The sequence below is a fragment of the Chiloscyllium plagiosum genome, chromosome 8 (assembly GCF_004010195.1).
Source record: "Chiloscyllium plagiosum isolate BGI_BamShark_2017 chromosome 8, ASM401019v2, whole genome shotgun sequence".
NCBI lineage: Eukaryota > Metazoa > Chordata > Chondrichthyes > Orectolobiformes > Hemiscylliidae > Chiloscyllium > Chiloscyllium plagiosum.
The window spans coordinates 88,058,457-88,074,712 of NC_057717.1; the positions used below are offsets into that span (position 1 = coordinate 88,058,457).

The 16,256-nt window shown below is 45.1% G+C and overlaps 1 protein-coding gene across 8 annotated transcripts in view; it reads right to left on the bottom strand.

Moving 5' to 3' along the window:
- Window positions 1–7,852: 7,852 nt before the first annotated feature.
- Window positions 7,853–16,256, bottom strand: part of LOC122552164 (EVI5-like protein) — a 264,526-nt gene continuing 256,122 nt past the window's right edge. For all 8 annotated transcript variants that reach the window (XM_043694689.1, XM_043694685.1, XM_043694688.1 and 5 more), the window contains one exon: window positions 7,853–11,312. In XM_043694689.1, the coding sequence (XP_043550624.1) occupies window positions 10,965–11,312 (348 nt within the window). In that variant the 3' untranslated portion in view covers window positions 7,853–10,964. The remainder of the gene's footprint in view (window positions 11,313–16,256) is intronic.

Consider the following 16,256-nt stretch of genomic DNA (forward strand, 5'->3'; position numbering starts at 1 on the left):
TCTAGGGAACAGGAGAATCGACGTTCCGGGCATTAGCCCTTCTTCAGGACTATTGCCCGTAACGTCGATTCTCCTGTTCCCTAGATGCTGCCTGACCTGCTGCGCTTCTCCAGCAACACATTTCCATCTCTGATCTCCAGCATCTGCAGACCTCATTTTCTCTTCATGGTTTTGTAAACCTCAATCAGGTCCCTCCTCAATCTCCTTTTTTCTAATTAAAATAAGCCTAACCTACTCAACCTCTCTTCATAGCTAGCACCTTCCATACCAGGCAACATCCTCGTAAACCTGCTCTGCACCCTCTCCAAAGCGTCCACATCCTTTTGGTAATGTGGCATCCAGAACTGTACACCGTATTCTAAATGTAGCCGAACCAAGACTTGTACAATTTTAACATGACCTGCCAGCCCTTATACTCAACACCCTGTCCAATGAAGGCAAGCATACCATATGCCTTCTTGACCTCTCTATCCACCTGTGCAGCAACCTTCAGGTTACAATGGATCTGCATTCCCAGATCCCGCTGCTCATCAACTTTTCCCAAGGCTCTTCCATTCATTGTATAATTAGCTCTAGAATTAGACTTGTCTAAATGCATCACCTCACATTTGTCTGGATTGAAAGCTATCTGCCACTTTTCCGCCTAACTCTCCAGTCTATGTATATCCTCCTGTATTCTCTGATAGTCCCTTATGCTTTCGGCCACTCCACCAATCTTCATGTCATCTGCAAACTTGCTGGTCATACCAACACTGCCCTCTTCCAGATCATTTATGTATATTACAAACAACAGTGGCCCCAACACTGACTCCTGTGGAACACCAGTGGTCACCTTTCTCCATTTGAGAAACTCCCTTCAACTACTACTCCCTGTCTCCTGTTGCTCAACCGGTTCTTTATCCACCTAGCTAGAACACCCTGCACACCATGTGGCTTCACTTTCTCTATTAGTCTATCATGAGGAACCTTATCAAATGCCTTACTAAAGTCCATGTATATGACATCAACAACCCTTCCTTCATCTAACAACTTGGTCACTTCCTCGAAGAACTCTATTAAATTGGTAAGGCACGATCTCCCCCGCACAAAACCATGTTGCCCATCACCGATAAGCTCATTCTTTTCTAAATATAAATAGATCCTATCCCTCAAGACCTTCTCCAGCAACTTCCCCACCACCGACGTCAGGCTCACTGGTCTGTAGTTACCTGGAATATCCCTACTACCCTTCTCGTACAGGGGGACAACATGAGCAACCTTCCAGTCCTCCGGCACCTCACCTGTATTTAAGGATCCCACAAAGATATCTGTCAGGGCCCCAGCTATTTCCTCTCTTGCCTCCTTCAGCAACCTGGGATAGCTCCCAGCTGGTCCTGGGGATTTGTCCTCCTTAATAACCTCTAGATTATCCAACACATCTTCCCAACTTATGCCAACGTGATCCAGACTAATCAAACTTCTCTCTCTAATCTCAATATTCATCATGTTCCTCTCCTCAGTGAACACTGATGCAAAGTAATCATTCAGAATCTCACCCATTCTCTCAGGTTCGGTGTACAGCCTTCCTTCATTATCCTTTGGTGGACCAATCCTTTCTCTAGTTACCCGCTTGCTTTTTATATAAGAATAAAATGCTTTGGGAGTCTCCTTAATTCTGCTCGCTAAAGTTATTTCATGACCCCATTTAGCCGCTTAATTCCTCGTTTAAGACTCGTTCTGTTCTTGGCTGCCTGAACCTTATGTATGCTTCCCTTTTCTTCTTGGCTAGTCATACAATTTCTATCATCCACGGTTCATGAATTTTGCCTTCAACACGAAAACTCTCCTGGACACTTCTTACAAATTCTACTCCATCCAGACCTCTGACACTAAGTGTATCCCAGTCAATGTTGGGAAAATTAAATCTCCCATCACCATTACCCTGTTGCCTCTACATCTATTCATAATCGGTTTACCTATTTTTTCTTCTACAGCCCCAAAAATGTAACTGCGCCCTTCTTATTTCTCAGCTCCACCCATAATGTCTCACTACCCAAGCCCTCCATAGTGTCCTCCTTTAGCACAGCCGTGATATCGTCCCTGACCAGCAATGCAACTCCACCCTTCCCCCCTCTTTTACTTCCCTCCCTGTCCTGTCTGAAACATCTATATCCTGGAACATTTAGTTGCCAATCATCATGCCCTTCCTTCAACCAAGTCTCTTTGATGACAATAATGTCATACTCCCAGGCACCAATCCAAGCCCTAAGTACATCTGCCTTACTCACTATACTCCTTGCATTAAAGCAGATGCATTTCAGGCCACCAGTTCTTTTGCACTCACCTGCTCTCTGCCTACTCTTACTTTTATTAATGCTATCTTCATCATTTTTAGAGTCTCCCCACCTCGCTGCCTACTTGTTTTCTCTTCTAGTTCCCAGCCCCCTGCCACATTAGTTTAAAACCTCCCTGAGAGCAGGAGCAGAAACTCCCCCAAGGACATTGGTTCCAGTCTGGTTCAGATGTAGACCGTTCCTTTTGTAATAGTCCCATCTTCCCCAGAACGAGTCCCAACGTCCAACAAACCTGAATCTCTCCCTGTTCATCCTGCCTATTTTTTCATTTCGGCGCTAGCGAGCACGTGGCACTGGTAGTAATCCAGAGATCAGGACCTCATCTCGTTTTCTACTTATATCGTTGGTGCCTATATGCACCAAGACAACTGGCTGTCCACCCTCCCCTTTTAGAATGCTCTGCAGCCGATCGGTGACATCCCTGACCCGAGCACCTGGGAGGCAACGTACCATCCGGGAGTCCCGTTTTCGGTCACAGAACCGCCTATCTACTCCCCTCACAATAGAATTTCCTATGACTATGGCCCTACGAGTCTTTTTCCCGCCCTTCTGAACAGCAGTGCCCACCACGGTGCCATGATCCTGGCAACTGCTGCCTTCTCCCTGGTGAGCCATCTCCTCCAACAGTATCCAAAATGGTATAGCTGTTTTGGAGGGAGATGACCGCAGGGGACACCTGCACTGCCTCCTACTCTATCTCTGCCTTTTGGTCACCCATTCACTATCTCCCTCAGCAATTCTAACCTGCGGTGTGACCAGTTCACTAAATACACTATCCACGACCTCCTCAGCATCGTGGCTGCTCCACAGTGAGTCCATCCACAGCCCCAGAGCCGCCATGTGGTCAAACAATAGCTGCAGCTGGACACACTTCTTACAAGTGTCAGAGTCAGGAACGTCAGCCACGTCCCTGAGCTCCCACATCAAACAAGAGGCACATGCCACGGGTCTGAGGTCCCCTGCCATTGTAGGCTTAGCTAAACAATGCACTTAAATATATGAAAAAGATAGATAAGAAATAAAAGCCTTACCTTACAGATTCTTTTTCTTCCGGTTAGAGGAGAGAGATACTACACATGTAGTATCTCAGGTTTAGCCACTGCCCAAATATCAATTAAGCCCTTACCTTCCCAGCAGCCCTCGCTTCACTCCTCCTTCTCACCTCGCCAGTCTGGCAAAATGGATGTTTTAGATTTTGTAGGATCTGGATCAGGGTCTCAGGTTGCAAAGGAAGTTGAACCCAGGAAGGGGAAGCTCGAACTGAAACTGACATCTCTGACGTGAGAATGCTCACACACTAACACTGGGTCAGTGAAAGCTCAGTTTATGCAATGAGGAGATGACAGCATTGAGGAGATCTGTCTAGGGTAGGATTTAATAAACGTAACAGGAGAGGCAGGATCTGATAGCCAGCATCGCATTTCCCCTTTCCCTTTGCCCTATCACAGACCTGCTTTATTTATCCTGTATCCTCCACCTTTGACAAGTTTGAAACCTTCAGTTCTTATGAAAGATCCTCTGACTGAAACGTTAAGTTGCCCACTTTGAGTACTTTTTGACCAGCTGAACATTTCCAGTTTTACTTGAGTAACTGGAAGTGGCTGCACCATGGGATTACCTTCTGGGACAGATACACAACAGTCATTTCACACCTTCCTCTTGAGTAGCCAGTTCCAAAGCCTCTGTCTATCCCACATCCCCAAGGGTTCAGTGGCACAGCAGTTCATATTATGTTTACTCCAAGGACATGGGCATCATTGGTTGAGTCAGCATTTATTGCCTGTCCCTAGTTGCCTCTTGAGAAGGTGGGAGTGAGCTGCTATCTTGAACCGCTGCAGTCCACCTGCTGTGGGTTGACCCACAATGCCCTTAGGGAGGGAATTCCAGAATTCCAGGATTCTGACCCAGTGACAGTGAAGGAACAGCAATATATTTCCAAGTCAGGATGGGGAGGGGCTCGGAGGGGAACTTGCAGGGGGTGGTGTTCCCATGTATCTGCTGCCCTTGTCCTTGTCCTTCTGGATGGAAGGGGTCGTGGGTTTGGAAGGTGCTGTCTGAGGATCTTTGGTGAGGTTCTGCATCTTATAGATGGTGCACACTGCTGCTACTGAGCGTCCATGGTGGAGGGAGGGGATGTTTGAGGATGTGGGGCCAATCAAACGGGGGCTGCTTTGTCCTGGATGGTGTCAAGCTTCTTGACTGTTGTTGGGGCTGCCCCTATCCGGGGCAAGTATTCCATCCCACTCCTGACTTGTGCCTGTTGGATAGGCTTTGGGGAGTCAGGAAGGGAGTTACTTGCCATAGTACACCAAGCCTCTGTTCTGCTCTTGTAGCCACTGTTTATGCGGTGGGTCCTGTTGAGTTTCCGATCAATGGTAATCCCCGGGATGTTGATAGTGAGGGGTTCAGCCATTGAAAGTTGGGAGATAGCTAGATAGTCTCTTATTGGTGATGGTCATAGCCTTGCATTTATGTGTCACCAATGTTACATGCCAGTTGTCAGCCCAAGCCTGGATATTGTCCAGATCTTGATGGGTTTGAACATGGACTGCTTCAGGATCTGAGGAGTTGAGATCAGATCAGATTGTTCACTGATGATTGCACATCCTCACTTCGGACCTTATGGTGGAGGGAAGGTCATTGATGAAGCAGCTGGAGATGGTTGGGCCTTGGACACTACCCTGAGGGACTCCTGCAGAGATGTCCTGGAGCGGAGATGGCTGACCTCCAACAACCACCACTATCTTCCTGTGTGCCAGGTATGACTCCAAACATTGGAGAGTTTTTTACTGATAGGTATCGATTCAAGTTTTGCCAGGGTTCCTTGATGCCACACTCGGTCGAATGCAGCCTTGATGTTAAGGGCTTGTCCCTCTCCCCTCCCCTCAGGAATTCAGCTCTTTTGTCCATGTTTGACCCAAGGCTGTGATGAGGTCAGGAGCTGAGTGACCCTGGGGGAGCCCAAACTGTGTGTCACTGAGCAGGTTATTGCTGAGCAAGTGCTGCTTGATAGTACTGTTGATGTCCCCTTCTGTCACTTTCCTGATGATGGAGAGTAGACTGATGGGGCAGTAATTGGCTGGATTGGATTTGTCCTGCTTTTTTCATACAGAACATATCTGGGTAATTGTCAGGTAGATGCCAGTGTTGTAACTGTACTGGAACAGCTTGGCCAGGGGAGCGGCAAGTTCTGGAGCACAAATCTTCAGTCCTATTGCCGGAATGTTGCCATGTTACAGTGAGAGGAGAAGGATTTTTTAAAAAGTTAGGAGGAGCAATTCTTTTTTTAAGACACCGAGTAGATCATGTGAGGAATGAACTTCCAGAGAAAGTGGTGGATGCCGATACAGGTAAAAGGAATCAAAACCAGCTGGGTAAGTACACAGATAAGAAATGTTTGGAGGGAGATGAGCCAAGCACAGCAGACGAGACTCATTTAGTCTGGGATTATGGTGAGCCTGGACGGGTGGAACTGAAGGGTCTGTTTCAGCGCTGTAGGACTATGACCCAAAGTTTTGTAGTATCCATGCCTTCAACTGTTTCCAGGTATCACGTGGAGTGATGTAATGGGACAGAGTAATGACAGGAGTGGATACAGCAAGGATAGTTATAGAGTCGGGGCGGGGAGTGATGACAGAATCGGGGAGGGGAGAAATGACAGACTTTGCTGAGAGTAATGACAGAATCGGGGCAGGGAGTAATTACAGACTTTGATTAGATTAGATTACATTACAGTGTGGAAACAGGCCCTTCGGCCCAACAAGTCCACACCGACCCGCCGAAGCACAACCCACCCATACCCCTACATTTACCCCTTACCTAACACTATGGGCAATTTAGCATGGCCAATTCACCTAATGTGCACATCTTTGGACTGTGGGAGGAAACCGGAGCACCCGGAGGAAACCCACGCAGACATGGGGAGAACGTGCAAACTCCACACAGTCAGTCGCCTGAGACGGGAATTGAACCCGGGTCTCCGGCGCTGTGAGGCAGCAGTGCTAACCACTGTGCCACCGTGCCGCCCACTTTGCTGAGAGTAATGACAGAATCAGGGCAGAGAGAGTAATTAAGGAATGTGGTGAGAGTGGTTACAAAGTGGATATGGAGAGTGTAATTACAGAACTGGAGTGTTGGGGGGTAATAGAGAGTAATGAGAGAATCTGTTGTGAACAGAATAATTACAGTGTGTGGGAGAGAGTAATCAGAGTTGGGTACGGTGACATTAATTACAGTATCACGGTGGAGATGGTAATTAAACAGTAATTAAAGAGCCAGATGCAGTGGGAGCAATCACAGCACCAGCTCGGAGGGAGTGATGACAGAATCGGCACAGAGAGTGTACTAACAGACTTGGGTGTGGAGTTAGTCATTATAGAATTAGTTTTGAGAGAGTAATTAACAGATGGAGAATAACACCGTTTCATTTGATGTGTCAAAGTTAAGGTTCTCAATGGGAGCGAAGGATCTAATGTCATACAGCTTCCAAGAATCAATTGCAGCCAGCACTGCTACGGTTTACTGAACTTCCTCAAGTTTAAACTCGTCTTTGAGTTCACAAATGACCAGGAGAAAAACAGGCCCACAATGTTTCTGGTTTAATATCTCTGGATCACATTCACTGCTTTATGAGGATATCCTCCACTGTTACACAGTACATACAAATAAAGCTCATGTCTTGATACAGTTATGGTTCAGTGTGCACTGATGTCCTTATTTACAGAGCCAGAGGCTAAACGTGATCATGATTCAGTATGGATCAGCTTTACAAGAGGAACTGGCAATCTGAATGTGGCAACACAGACATTTCAAAAACTATTGTGGAATATTTTCACACTAAAATTCAATATAAACGGTATACTACATTGTTTTGGCAATACACAACAGCAGAATATATACAATTCAGTAACAGCCCTGGCATTATGCCATATGTAACCTCTAATCACTGGTCCCATGAGACATTACATGGCACAGCATCACCACTTGCCATGGAACACAACAGGGTAACACATTTATACAACGGAGCAAAACTGGGGCTCTCTCCATGGCTGGAGATGTGACACCAACTATAACACACAACACAACATACTGAGTGAGCTCAGGGCAGACCAACAACTCAGTGTTCAGCACACACTGCAAACCCCGTCTGCAGCCTGGCCACGTGCTGCTGGAAGTCGTTATTACACTTGCATGCTAGTACCCAGCTGTACTGGAGACCTACACTTTCAATCTTCAAATAACAAAACTTGCTTTCATACGGAGACAACAGACAGATTTGTCTGACACCTGTCAGAATCTGATTTCTAGGATGTTTGCAGACAACTACAGACAGCATTGCACTTCTCACAGTCACAGTATCCCAAACTGCGGACATTACCCACTCCCCCCCCTACATCTCCCCCCCCTACATCTTCCCCCCCCCCCACCCCCATGATGTGGAGGTGCCAGGGTTGGACTGGGGTGCACAAAGTCAGAAGTCACACATCACCAGGTTTATCTGAAATCACAGAAGCTTTCAGAGCACAGCTTTCAGACTGCGATTTCAAATAAGCCTATTGGAATATGAGCTGGTGTTGTGAGATTTCTGACTTTGCCCAACCCAGTCCAAGCAGCTTCCAGGGAATGTGCTGAGATTCAGCCAGTCCCCTACATGCAGTGGCCCCACACAGCAACCATTTTCTGTCAGGAGGTGGTGGACTAACAGCACGGCCATTTACACACTGGACAATAGGTGATGGGGCAACTGTTTTTCACTCTTGTATATGATCATGCTTAACTCCGAATGCAGAGTATGTTCAAGTCCAGTTCAAATTTAACAAATATTGAAGCATTGTTTCAAAGTGACATTTGAAAGCAGGATGTTAGAGAACTTTGCACTTACTTGTAACAGTATCCTAGGTAACAGAAGAGCTAAACTAAAAAAAAAATCTGTTGCATAAAATGGCATAAGTTGGCCAGATACTTCAGGAACTTGCAAATGCAATCCCATCGTACAAAGCAACATCTGTATAACCAGAGATTGGAACATTGGACCAATTATGGACTTCACTGTCAATTTGGGACAGATCACTTGAGTTGGTGATGATACTCAAAGCATTGGTCCTTGTACAAGAGATACCTGTAGCAGCAGTAAAACTAGTGGCTGCCTCTCATCCCACATCCTGAGCTGGGACTGATGGCACCAAGGTCTGATCCTAGATGGGCGAACGCTTCCTTGCAGTAATACTCCAGACAGTGACTAGGGGCAAGGTACATCATGTTGGCAGTGAATAGGAGAGAGTCTGAAGGATACAATACACTGCAGGAAGTTAAACTGAGATTGACCTATAGAGTCTCAGTGGGCCCACATCGGTATCAGTTCCACTTTATGCTGAAGGTGTTGTTTTATCTAAATTGAGAGTTGCCGCATAGTAGTGGACCGCTCAAAGACCTCATCAACTTAACGCCTTATAGAAATGGCCAGATGTCTCTGTACACCTTGCCCCAAGCTGATGAAAATATCAAATGCTTAGTGAAAAGCTTGGAAGTGAACCTAAGGAGAAGGGCTCATGGTAATAAAACAAAGAGAAGACCAAGCAGGCCATTCCCAGGGAGTATACACCATCGTTCCTGCCCAGAAACACAGGTAGTGCCTGAATTTCACCACAGACCTCAAGCAGGCTGATGTTTCCCCAAATCATTGCAGTACAGTCCCTCCTTCCTCTTCCTTAATCAATCTGAGGGCGCACCCCCCACACTGATCCAGAAAATGATGGAGACACACAAAATCATTCAGTTTGCTCAATTTTGACCATATTCGCAAAATACTGAAACAGTACACCAGAAACACAGTCCTATGTGCACGGGACAGCAACAGCGCCAAAGTGATGTGAAGACATTTTACGTTGATGTGATGATGTATTATGTTAATACAACAACAGAAAACAAAAGTCAAGTGACTTATAACTGGCACACTGCTCCGGTACACAGACGGTCATAAACAGAGAGTGAAATGTGAAGAGAGAGAACACTTGGACCACACCACCAGCAATTCACTCCCTCAAGGACACATGACACTTTGTATTCTGAAATGTTCTTCCCTAACATCATCCTGGGTTACTCAGCTTCAACAAGTGAATGCACTCCCTCAAAAAGAGATTCATTAAGGACTCTCACTGCTAAGTGCAGGAGCGGGCCACTCTGCCAACTTCAACCACTTCAGTAATTTAGGGAAAAAAGGAACATTGGTCCCACCTAATACCTGGAGATGTCAGGGGCTCAGTGTGGGGGGTAGTACACTCTCCCCACCATGGGCTCAGCCCGACACTCACCTCACTAGCCCCTTCAACAATATTTCTCAGGTGCCGCGTGGAAGGCCTTTCAGAATGGCTGTGAGCAGATCACCTCTCTAGATCGGATTTAAAAAGAAATACTTTCCAGGGTTGAAACCTTTGGAAATGATAGAAGCATCGCCGTACCATTGCAAAGCAAGCCAAGTGCTCGAACAACACCATAAGAGTACCAGTAAGTGGCAGAGTTCAGAAAGTAGCAAAACTAAACAAAGACAAAAAGTGCTCTGAGTCAGGTCAAATTAAATTAAAAAGTTATAAAAATTAACTCGAAGAAAAATGTGAAGATAGCACAGGATTTGATGAGGATCCGGATTGAAAAACAAATGTTTTAATTTAATATCTAAGTAGCAAAGGGTTGTATAATAATTTCACTCTGGGACACAGAATTTTCTTATTGACTCCGTTACATCAATGGGGTCAAACTTCGAGCTCCAAGAACACAAAGGCTGAGAGTGATGGCTAGTTACAACAATTAAGTGAGTCAGTTAGATACTGTGCCAGTCAGTAATGTTTCAACAGGCACTACAGTGTATCAGATACTGAGTTGGCCAGACATCAGCAAAACAAACACTCAGTCAGAAACTACGCTGTTGTGTCAAATAATATATTAATTATCATGTCAATGAGATACTGTCAGTTGGCACATGAACCATTTTCTATCAAGTCCTGTTGTGAGACTGCCTCTATGTATGAGCTCGGATTTGCTGTTTCCCAGACAAACATAGAAATTAAATATATAACTGCTATAATGTTTGGTCTTTTCTCTTGCTCAACCTCCAAGTTACAGGAGATGATAATGATCCACAAATGTGGTAATCCCAGAAAATCTCCAGTGTAAAGCAATAGTTAGAGGTTAGTGGTGAACCTGCCCTGTGCATCATTCTCCTAATGAGGAACTGGAACGGAGGAGAGGAGAGATCAGATCCCATACACACCAGCTTTCTGGTATTGCTGCATCCCTCTGTGCCCCACATGCAGTGTGCACCAGGAAGATAGCACATTAAGCACCATGGAAGACTGAACACCAATATTTTAGCAACTGGGCAGCTGGGTTTCAGAAAACAGCGACAACACTAGAGAATCCCAATGTTTTCCAAACTACCCTACTCCATTCCCTTCAATGGAAAAATAATGATCAGATGCAGCAGCATTTAAAATCACTGCCGAGTAAAGAAGATTCCTTGTTGGCAAATATGCATGGAACTTAATGTTAGACCAAAATCTTAGAGAAGTAATAGACAGTTCAGGACAGTCTCATACACAGTGAAGTCTCACTGAGTAGAATGCCATAAGTTCCCCATTAAACTGTTGTAGAGATGGATGGTGGCTTATTTGGGCTGTCATTACACATGATATGATTGGCCATCTCAGCTTCAAGCTCCAGTGCAGAATTCCGCTCCTCCTGATCGCTGTCTGTGCTGCCATCACTGTCCTTTCCCGAGATCTCCAGCCCTCTGAGGAAATGGCCATTTCCGTGTGGGATTGGGTACAGCCCCTCCTGCAGACCGCTTATTCCCATGGGGCTAGGTAAGAGATCCTCATCAGACGACTGAGTGGATTCATCATCTGCGACCATGTGATTCACAATATGAATCCCATCAAAGCTCATTGGAGTCGGAAAGGAGCCCTGACCTTTGAAAAGCCGGATCTGTGTTCAAAAATAAACAAACATTAATCCAAAGCTGCAAACTTTGACGTAACACATTAAGAAACTAACAGGCGAGAACACATCTACCTCACTCCATAATTCATCTCCTGGTGGTTCCATAGGTTTGTTAACTCCTGCAATGGCTTGTTTAACTTTAGTGAACTTCCATAAATTACCCTCTCATAATAAAGGACAGCTGTCCATTAGCCTCAATTCCTTGCTGCACTTCCATATACTGATAAATCTAGCATAATGTTATTCTCTATTACACAAGGGAAGGATCTGCAGTTCAGGACGATATAGGTCAGGCAGGCAGGGCATTCGTGAGAGTGCACTGGAAATACTGTGCACAGAATTTTGATCCCTTTTTCTAAGCATATAAATAAATGCTAGGCAGTTCAGAGAACACTTACTGGATTGATACCTGAAATGACTGGGTTGTCTTATGGAGATAGTTGGACAGGATGGGGTTTCTTGGCCTGACCTGAGGACTGAGGGGTAACTTAACTAAAGTGTGCAGGATTCTACACTGTCTTGACAGGGATGTTTCCTCTTGTAGATCAGTCCAGAATTAGGGGGCACTGTTTTAGAATTAAGGTCCACTCTTTCAGGACCAAGATGTGAAAGAAAGAGTTTTTGAGGGTTGTGCGCCTTTCGAAGTGTCTCAGAAGGCAATGGAGACTGTAACGACACGGGGTAAGCCCTCCTGCTTAATTTAAAACCAGCAACACAAAAGATTTATCCTGTGCAGTAATCCATGAAAATTCGAGAGACCAAGAACTATTTAAAGTCAAAATTAACAATTTATTTCTTAAAGTATAACAGAGAATAACTAGCTAACAACTATTCACAACTCCTTTGTCTAACCTATCTTTTACCTTCCCTTCTATAATACTAGTCGGATAAAACTCCCAATTCAGATTTACAAAACAAAACTTCTTATCTCAAAACCATGCGACTTTCGTTCTCCTTGGTATTCCTGTCGTCTTTTCTCATTCTTGGAGATTCGGCCTCCCAGTTTACTGATCAATAAAGATACCTTTAAGAGAGCTATTCCCTGCGTAGTCTGTAGATGTCGTTGGCTTGGCAGTTCTCCTCCCAACTGTTCAATTTTCCCTGGTCTTATATCCCCAAAGCATTGGATTGTGTCATTGGCTTTTAAGATTGTCAATATACTCAATTCAAATTTGGTTGGAGTTTGGTATTTTTCAGGGTATAATTTGAACTGATTGGCCTAATTTGAATCTGCTTTGTCGGTTCCAGGCAACCAGATAATTTGGCTTTGTTACAGTGAGAACACTTGATACCGTCAGGTAGCTCTCTCAGCTTTTAACTCTTTTAAAGGTACAGCAAACCCACATCTTCATAACAAGGCGATAACACCAGACTGGTCAAAGTTGGCAGAAAAACGGCAAACCAAATTCCACTTGGAGAAGTGTAACATTAGTATATTTAGAGAGAATAAATGTTAGGAACGAGAGAGGGAGATAGAGAGCATTCTTGGAATGCAAGTTACAAGCCCTGAGGGTATCAGTATAGTGTGTCTTTATTAATTGAGGTGCAGAGCACAAGAGCAGGATGGTTAAACTAGAATTGTGTAAAATACCAGTTAGGCTACGGTACTGTACAGAGTTCAGGTTGCCAAACTGTAGGAAGAATTTCACGGTACTGGAGGAGAGTATAGAGGAGATTCAGAAGGATATTGCCAGGAATTGAGGGAGTTTAGCTTGAGGAATGAGTGCATTTTCTTTGGAGTCGAGATTTAATAGTGGTGTATGAATTGATGACACGTGCTACATAAATTTATTAATAATGAATTCGGAATATTACAAGCAGTTCTGGATGCCACACTACCGGAAGTTCGTGGATGCTTTGGAGGGGGTACAGAGGAGGATGTCGCCTGGTCTGGAGGGGTTCAGTTAAGAGGAGAGGTTGGATAAACTCAATTTTTTTTTCATTGGAAAGACGGGGGTTGAGGGGCGACCTGAAAGAGATCTACAAAACAGTGAGAGGGTGGATAGTCAGAGGCTTTTACCCAGGGTGAAAAGGTCAACTACAAAAGGTGGGGGGGAAGGAATGGTGTTTGGGAGAGAAATGCAGGGAAAAATGTTTCACCCAGAGGGTGGTGGGTGCCTGGAACATACTGTCAGTGGAGGTGGTGGAAGCAGGAACATTCGCAATGTTTAAGACACATGACCAGGAAGTAAACAGAGGGATCGAATCTACACACAAGTAATAGGCAGCAGGTTGCAATAAGGATTAGGAATTGGCACAGGCTTAGTGGGCCGAAGGGAGTGTTCCTGTGCTAGACTGCATTGTATTTTACTGTACTGTATAAATAGACAGAGAATAGGAAGGATGAAGGGCTTTTGCCCGAAACGTCGATTTTCCTGCTCCTTGGATGTTGCCTGAACTGCTGTGCTCTTCCAGCACCACTGATCCAGAATCCGGTGTCCAGCATCTGCAGTCATTGTTTTTACCGAGAGAATAGGAAGGATGTGAGGGATAAATAACAAGGTAGGGCACAAGGATCCAAAGGGTGACAGGGAGAAACTCAGAAGTGTAGGAGTTTGAAACTCGCTGCCTGAAAGATAAACCTCATCATATTCAACGGCATATCCACATACATGTAAAAAACACTGAAACCTCAAGTGTTAAACGTACAAGAGCTGGCATTTGGATTATGCTATATCAACTGGCAGATACTACAGGCCATACACCCTTCTGCAATATTTTAGATTTCTAAAATACACTATTGTGGACAGGCAGGGATCGGGTCGCTCTGGCCCACGGGAATCCAGTGGTTTTGGTAAACTAGGCATTCAAAGTGGAACTGGCAGTTATAAATGGTCTCTAGGGTGGTATCTCCATTGGTGATGGTATAATCCAATCAGAGGAGGTTTACCAGGATGTCCCTGGTCTGTAGGGCTCTAACAAAGCAGCACTATCTGGTATTGTTTGCCAATCCTTTTATCCAGCCAGGTGTCCCGAGGTGCTGATCTCTTCCTGGGGGTGGGCCCAGGAAGATACTAAAGAGAGAACATAGAATAGTACAGGCCCTTCGGCCGTCGATGTTGTGCTGGCTTTTTAATCCTCGTCTAAGATCAAACTAATAAACATACTCTTCATTCTACTACCATCCATGTGCCAACCATGAGAAGCTTATGTATCTGACTCTACTCCCACTGCTGGCAGTGCACTCCACCCACCCACCACTCTCTGTGAGAGGAACCTACCTACCCTAAACCTTCCTCCAATCACCTTAAACCCTGCATGATGGCCATTTCCACCCTGTGAAAAAGTCCAGGATTTGCTTCTGATCATCTTCATGTTGTAAGTTTGCTCACTGAGCTGGTGGGTGTGTTCTCAGACGTTTCGTCACCGTGCTAGGTAACATAATCAGTGAGCCACTGGTGAAGTGCTCGTGTTAGTGACCCATTTTCTATTTGTGTGTCTTGGTCCGTTAAGGTGGTTGTATTATTTCCGGTTCTTTGTCTCAGAGGTTGGTAAATGGGGTCTAAATTGATGCGTATATTGAATGCCAGGCCTCTAGGAATTCCCGTGCGTATTTCTGTTTAGCCTGCTCTAGGATGGATGTGTTGTCCCTGTCAAAGTGGGGTCCTTATTCTGTGTGTAAGTGATAGTTGGTCATGTCTTTTGGTGGCTAATTGGTGTTCCTGTATCCTGGTGGCTAGTTTTCTCCGTGTCTGATGTATTGTTTGTTGCAGTCCTCACCTTTTACACCTCTGTCAAGTCATCTCTCATCTTTCTTCGCTCCAATGAGAAAAGCCCTAGCTCCCTCAACCTTTCTTCTTAAGACATGCCCTCCAGTCTAGGCAGCATCCTGGGAAATCTCCTCTGCACCCTCTCTAAAGCTTTATCATCCTTCCTATAATGAGGCAACCAGAACTGAATACAATATTCCAAGTGTGGTCTAACCAGGTCTCTATAGAGCTGCAACATAATCTTGTGGTTCTTAAACTCAATCCCCCGCTAACGAAAGCCAACATACCATTCGCCTTCTTAACAACCCTATCAACTTGGGTGGCAACTTTGAGGCATTGATGAACATGGATCCCAAGATCTCTCTGTTCCTCCACACTGCCAAGAATCCTGCCTTTAACCCTGTAATCCACATGCAAATTCAACTTTCCAAAATGAATCACTCCACACTTTTCCAGGTTGACCTCCATCTGCCACTTACCAGCCCAGCTCTGCATCCTGTCAATGTCCCATTGCAATCTACAACAGCCCTCCTCACCATCCACAACTCCACCAACCTTCGTGTCATCAGCAAACTTACTAACCCACCCTTCCACTTCCTCATCCAAGTCATTCATAAACGTCACCAAGACCAGAGGTCCCACTGAGCTCTAGGATGAATACTTTCCCATCTACTACCACTCTCTGCCTTGTATGGGCCAGCCAATTCTGTATCCAGATGGCCAAATTTCTCTGTATCCCATGCCTCCTTACTTTCTGAATGAACTACCATGGAGAACCCTTATCAAATGCCTTGCTAAAATCCATATACATCACATCCACTGTGCTACCTTCATCAATGTGTTTTGTCACATCCTCAAAGGATTCAATAAGGCTTGTGAGGCATAACCTGCCCCTCACAAAACCATGCTGACTATCTCTAACCAAACTGTGCTTTTCCAAGTAATCATAAATCCTGTCTCTCAGATTCCTCTCCAATAATTTGCCCACCACAGAGAAGACTGACTGGTCTGTAATTCCCAGGATTATCCCTATTCCCTTCCTTGAACAAGGAAATAATATTTGCCACCCTCCAATCATCTGGTACTGCTCCAGTGGACAGTGAGGACTTAAAGATCATCGCGGACACAATCTCTTCCCTCACTTCACATTGTAACCTTGGGTATATCCCATCTGTCCAGGGGATATATCCATCCTCATGTTTTTCAAAATTTCCAGCAC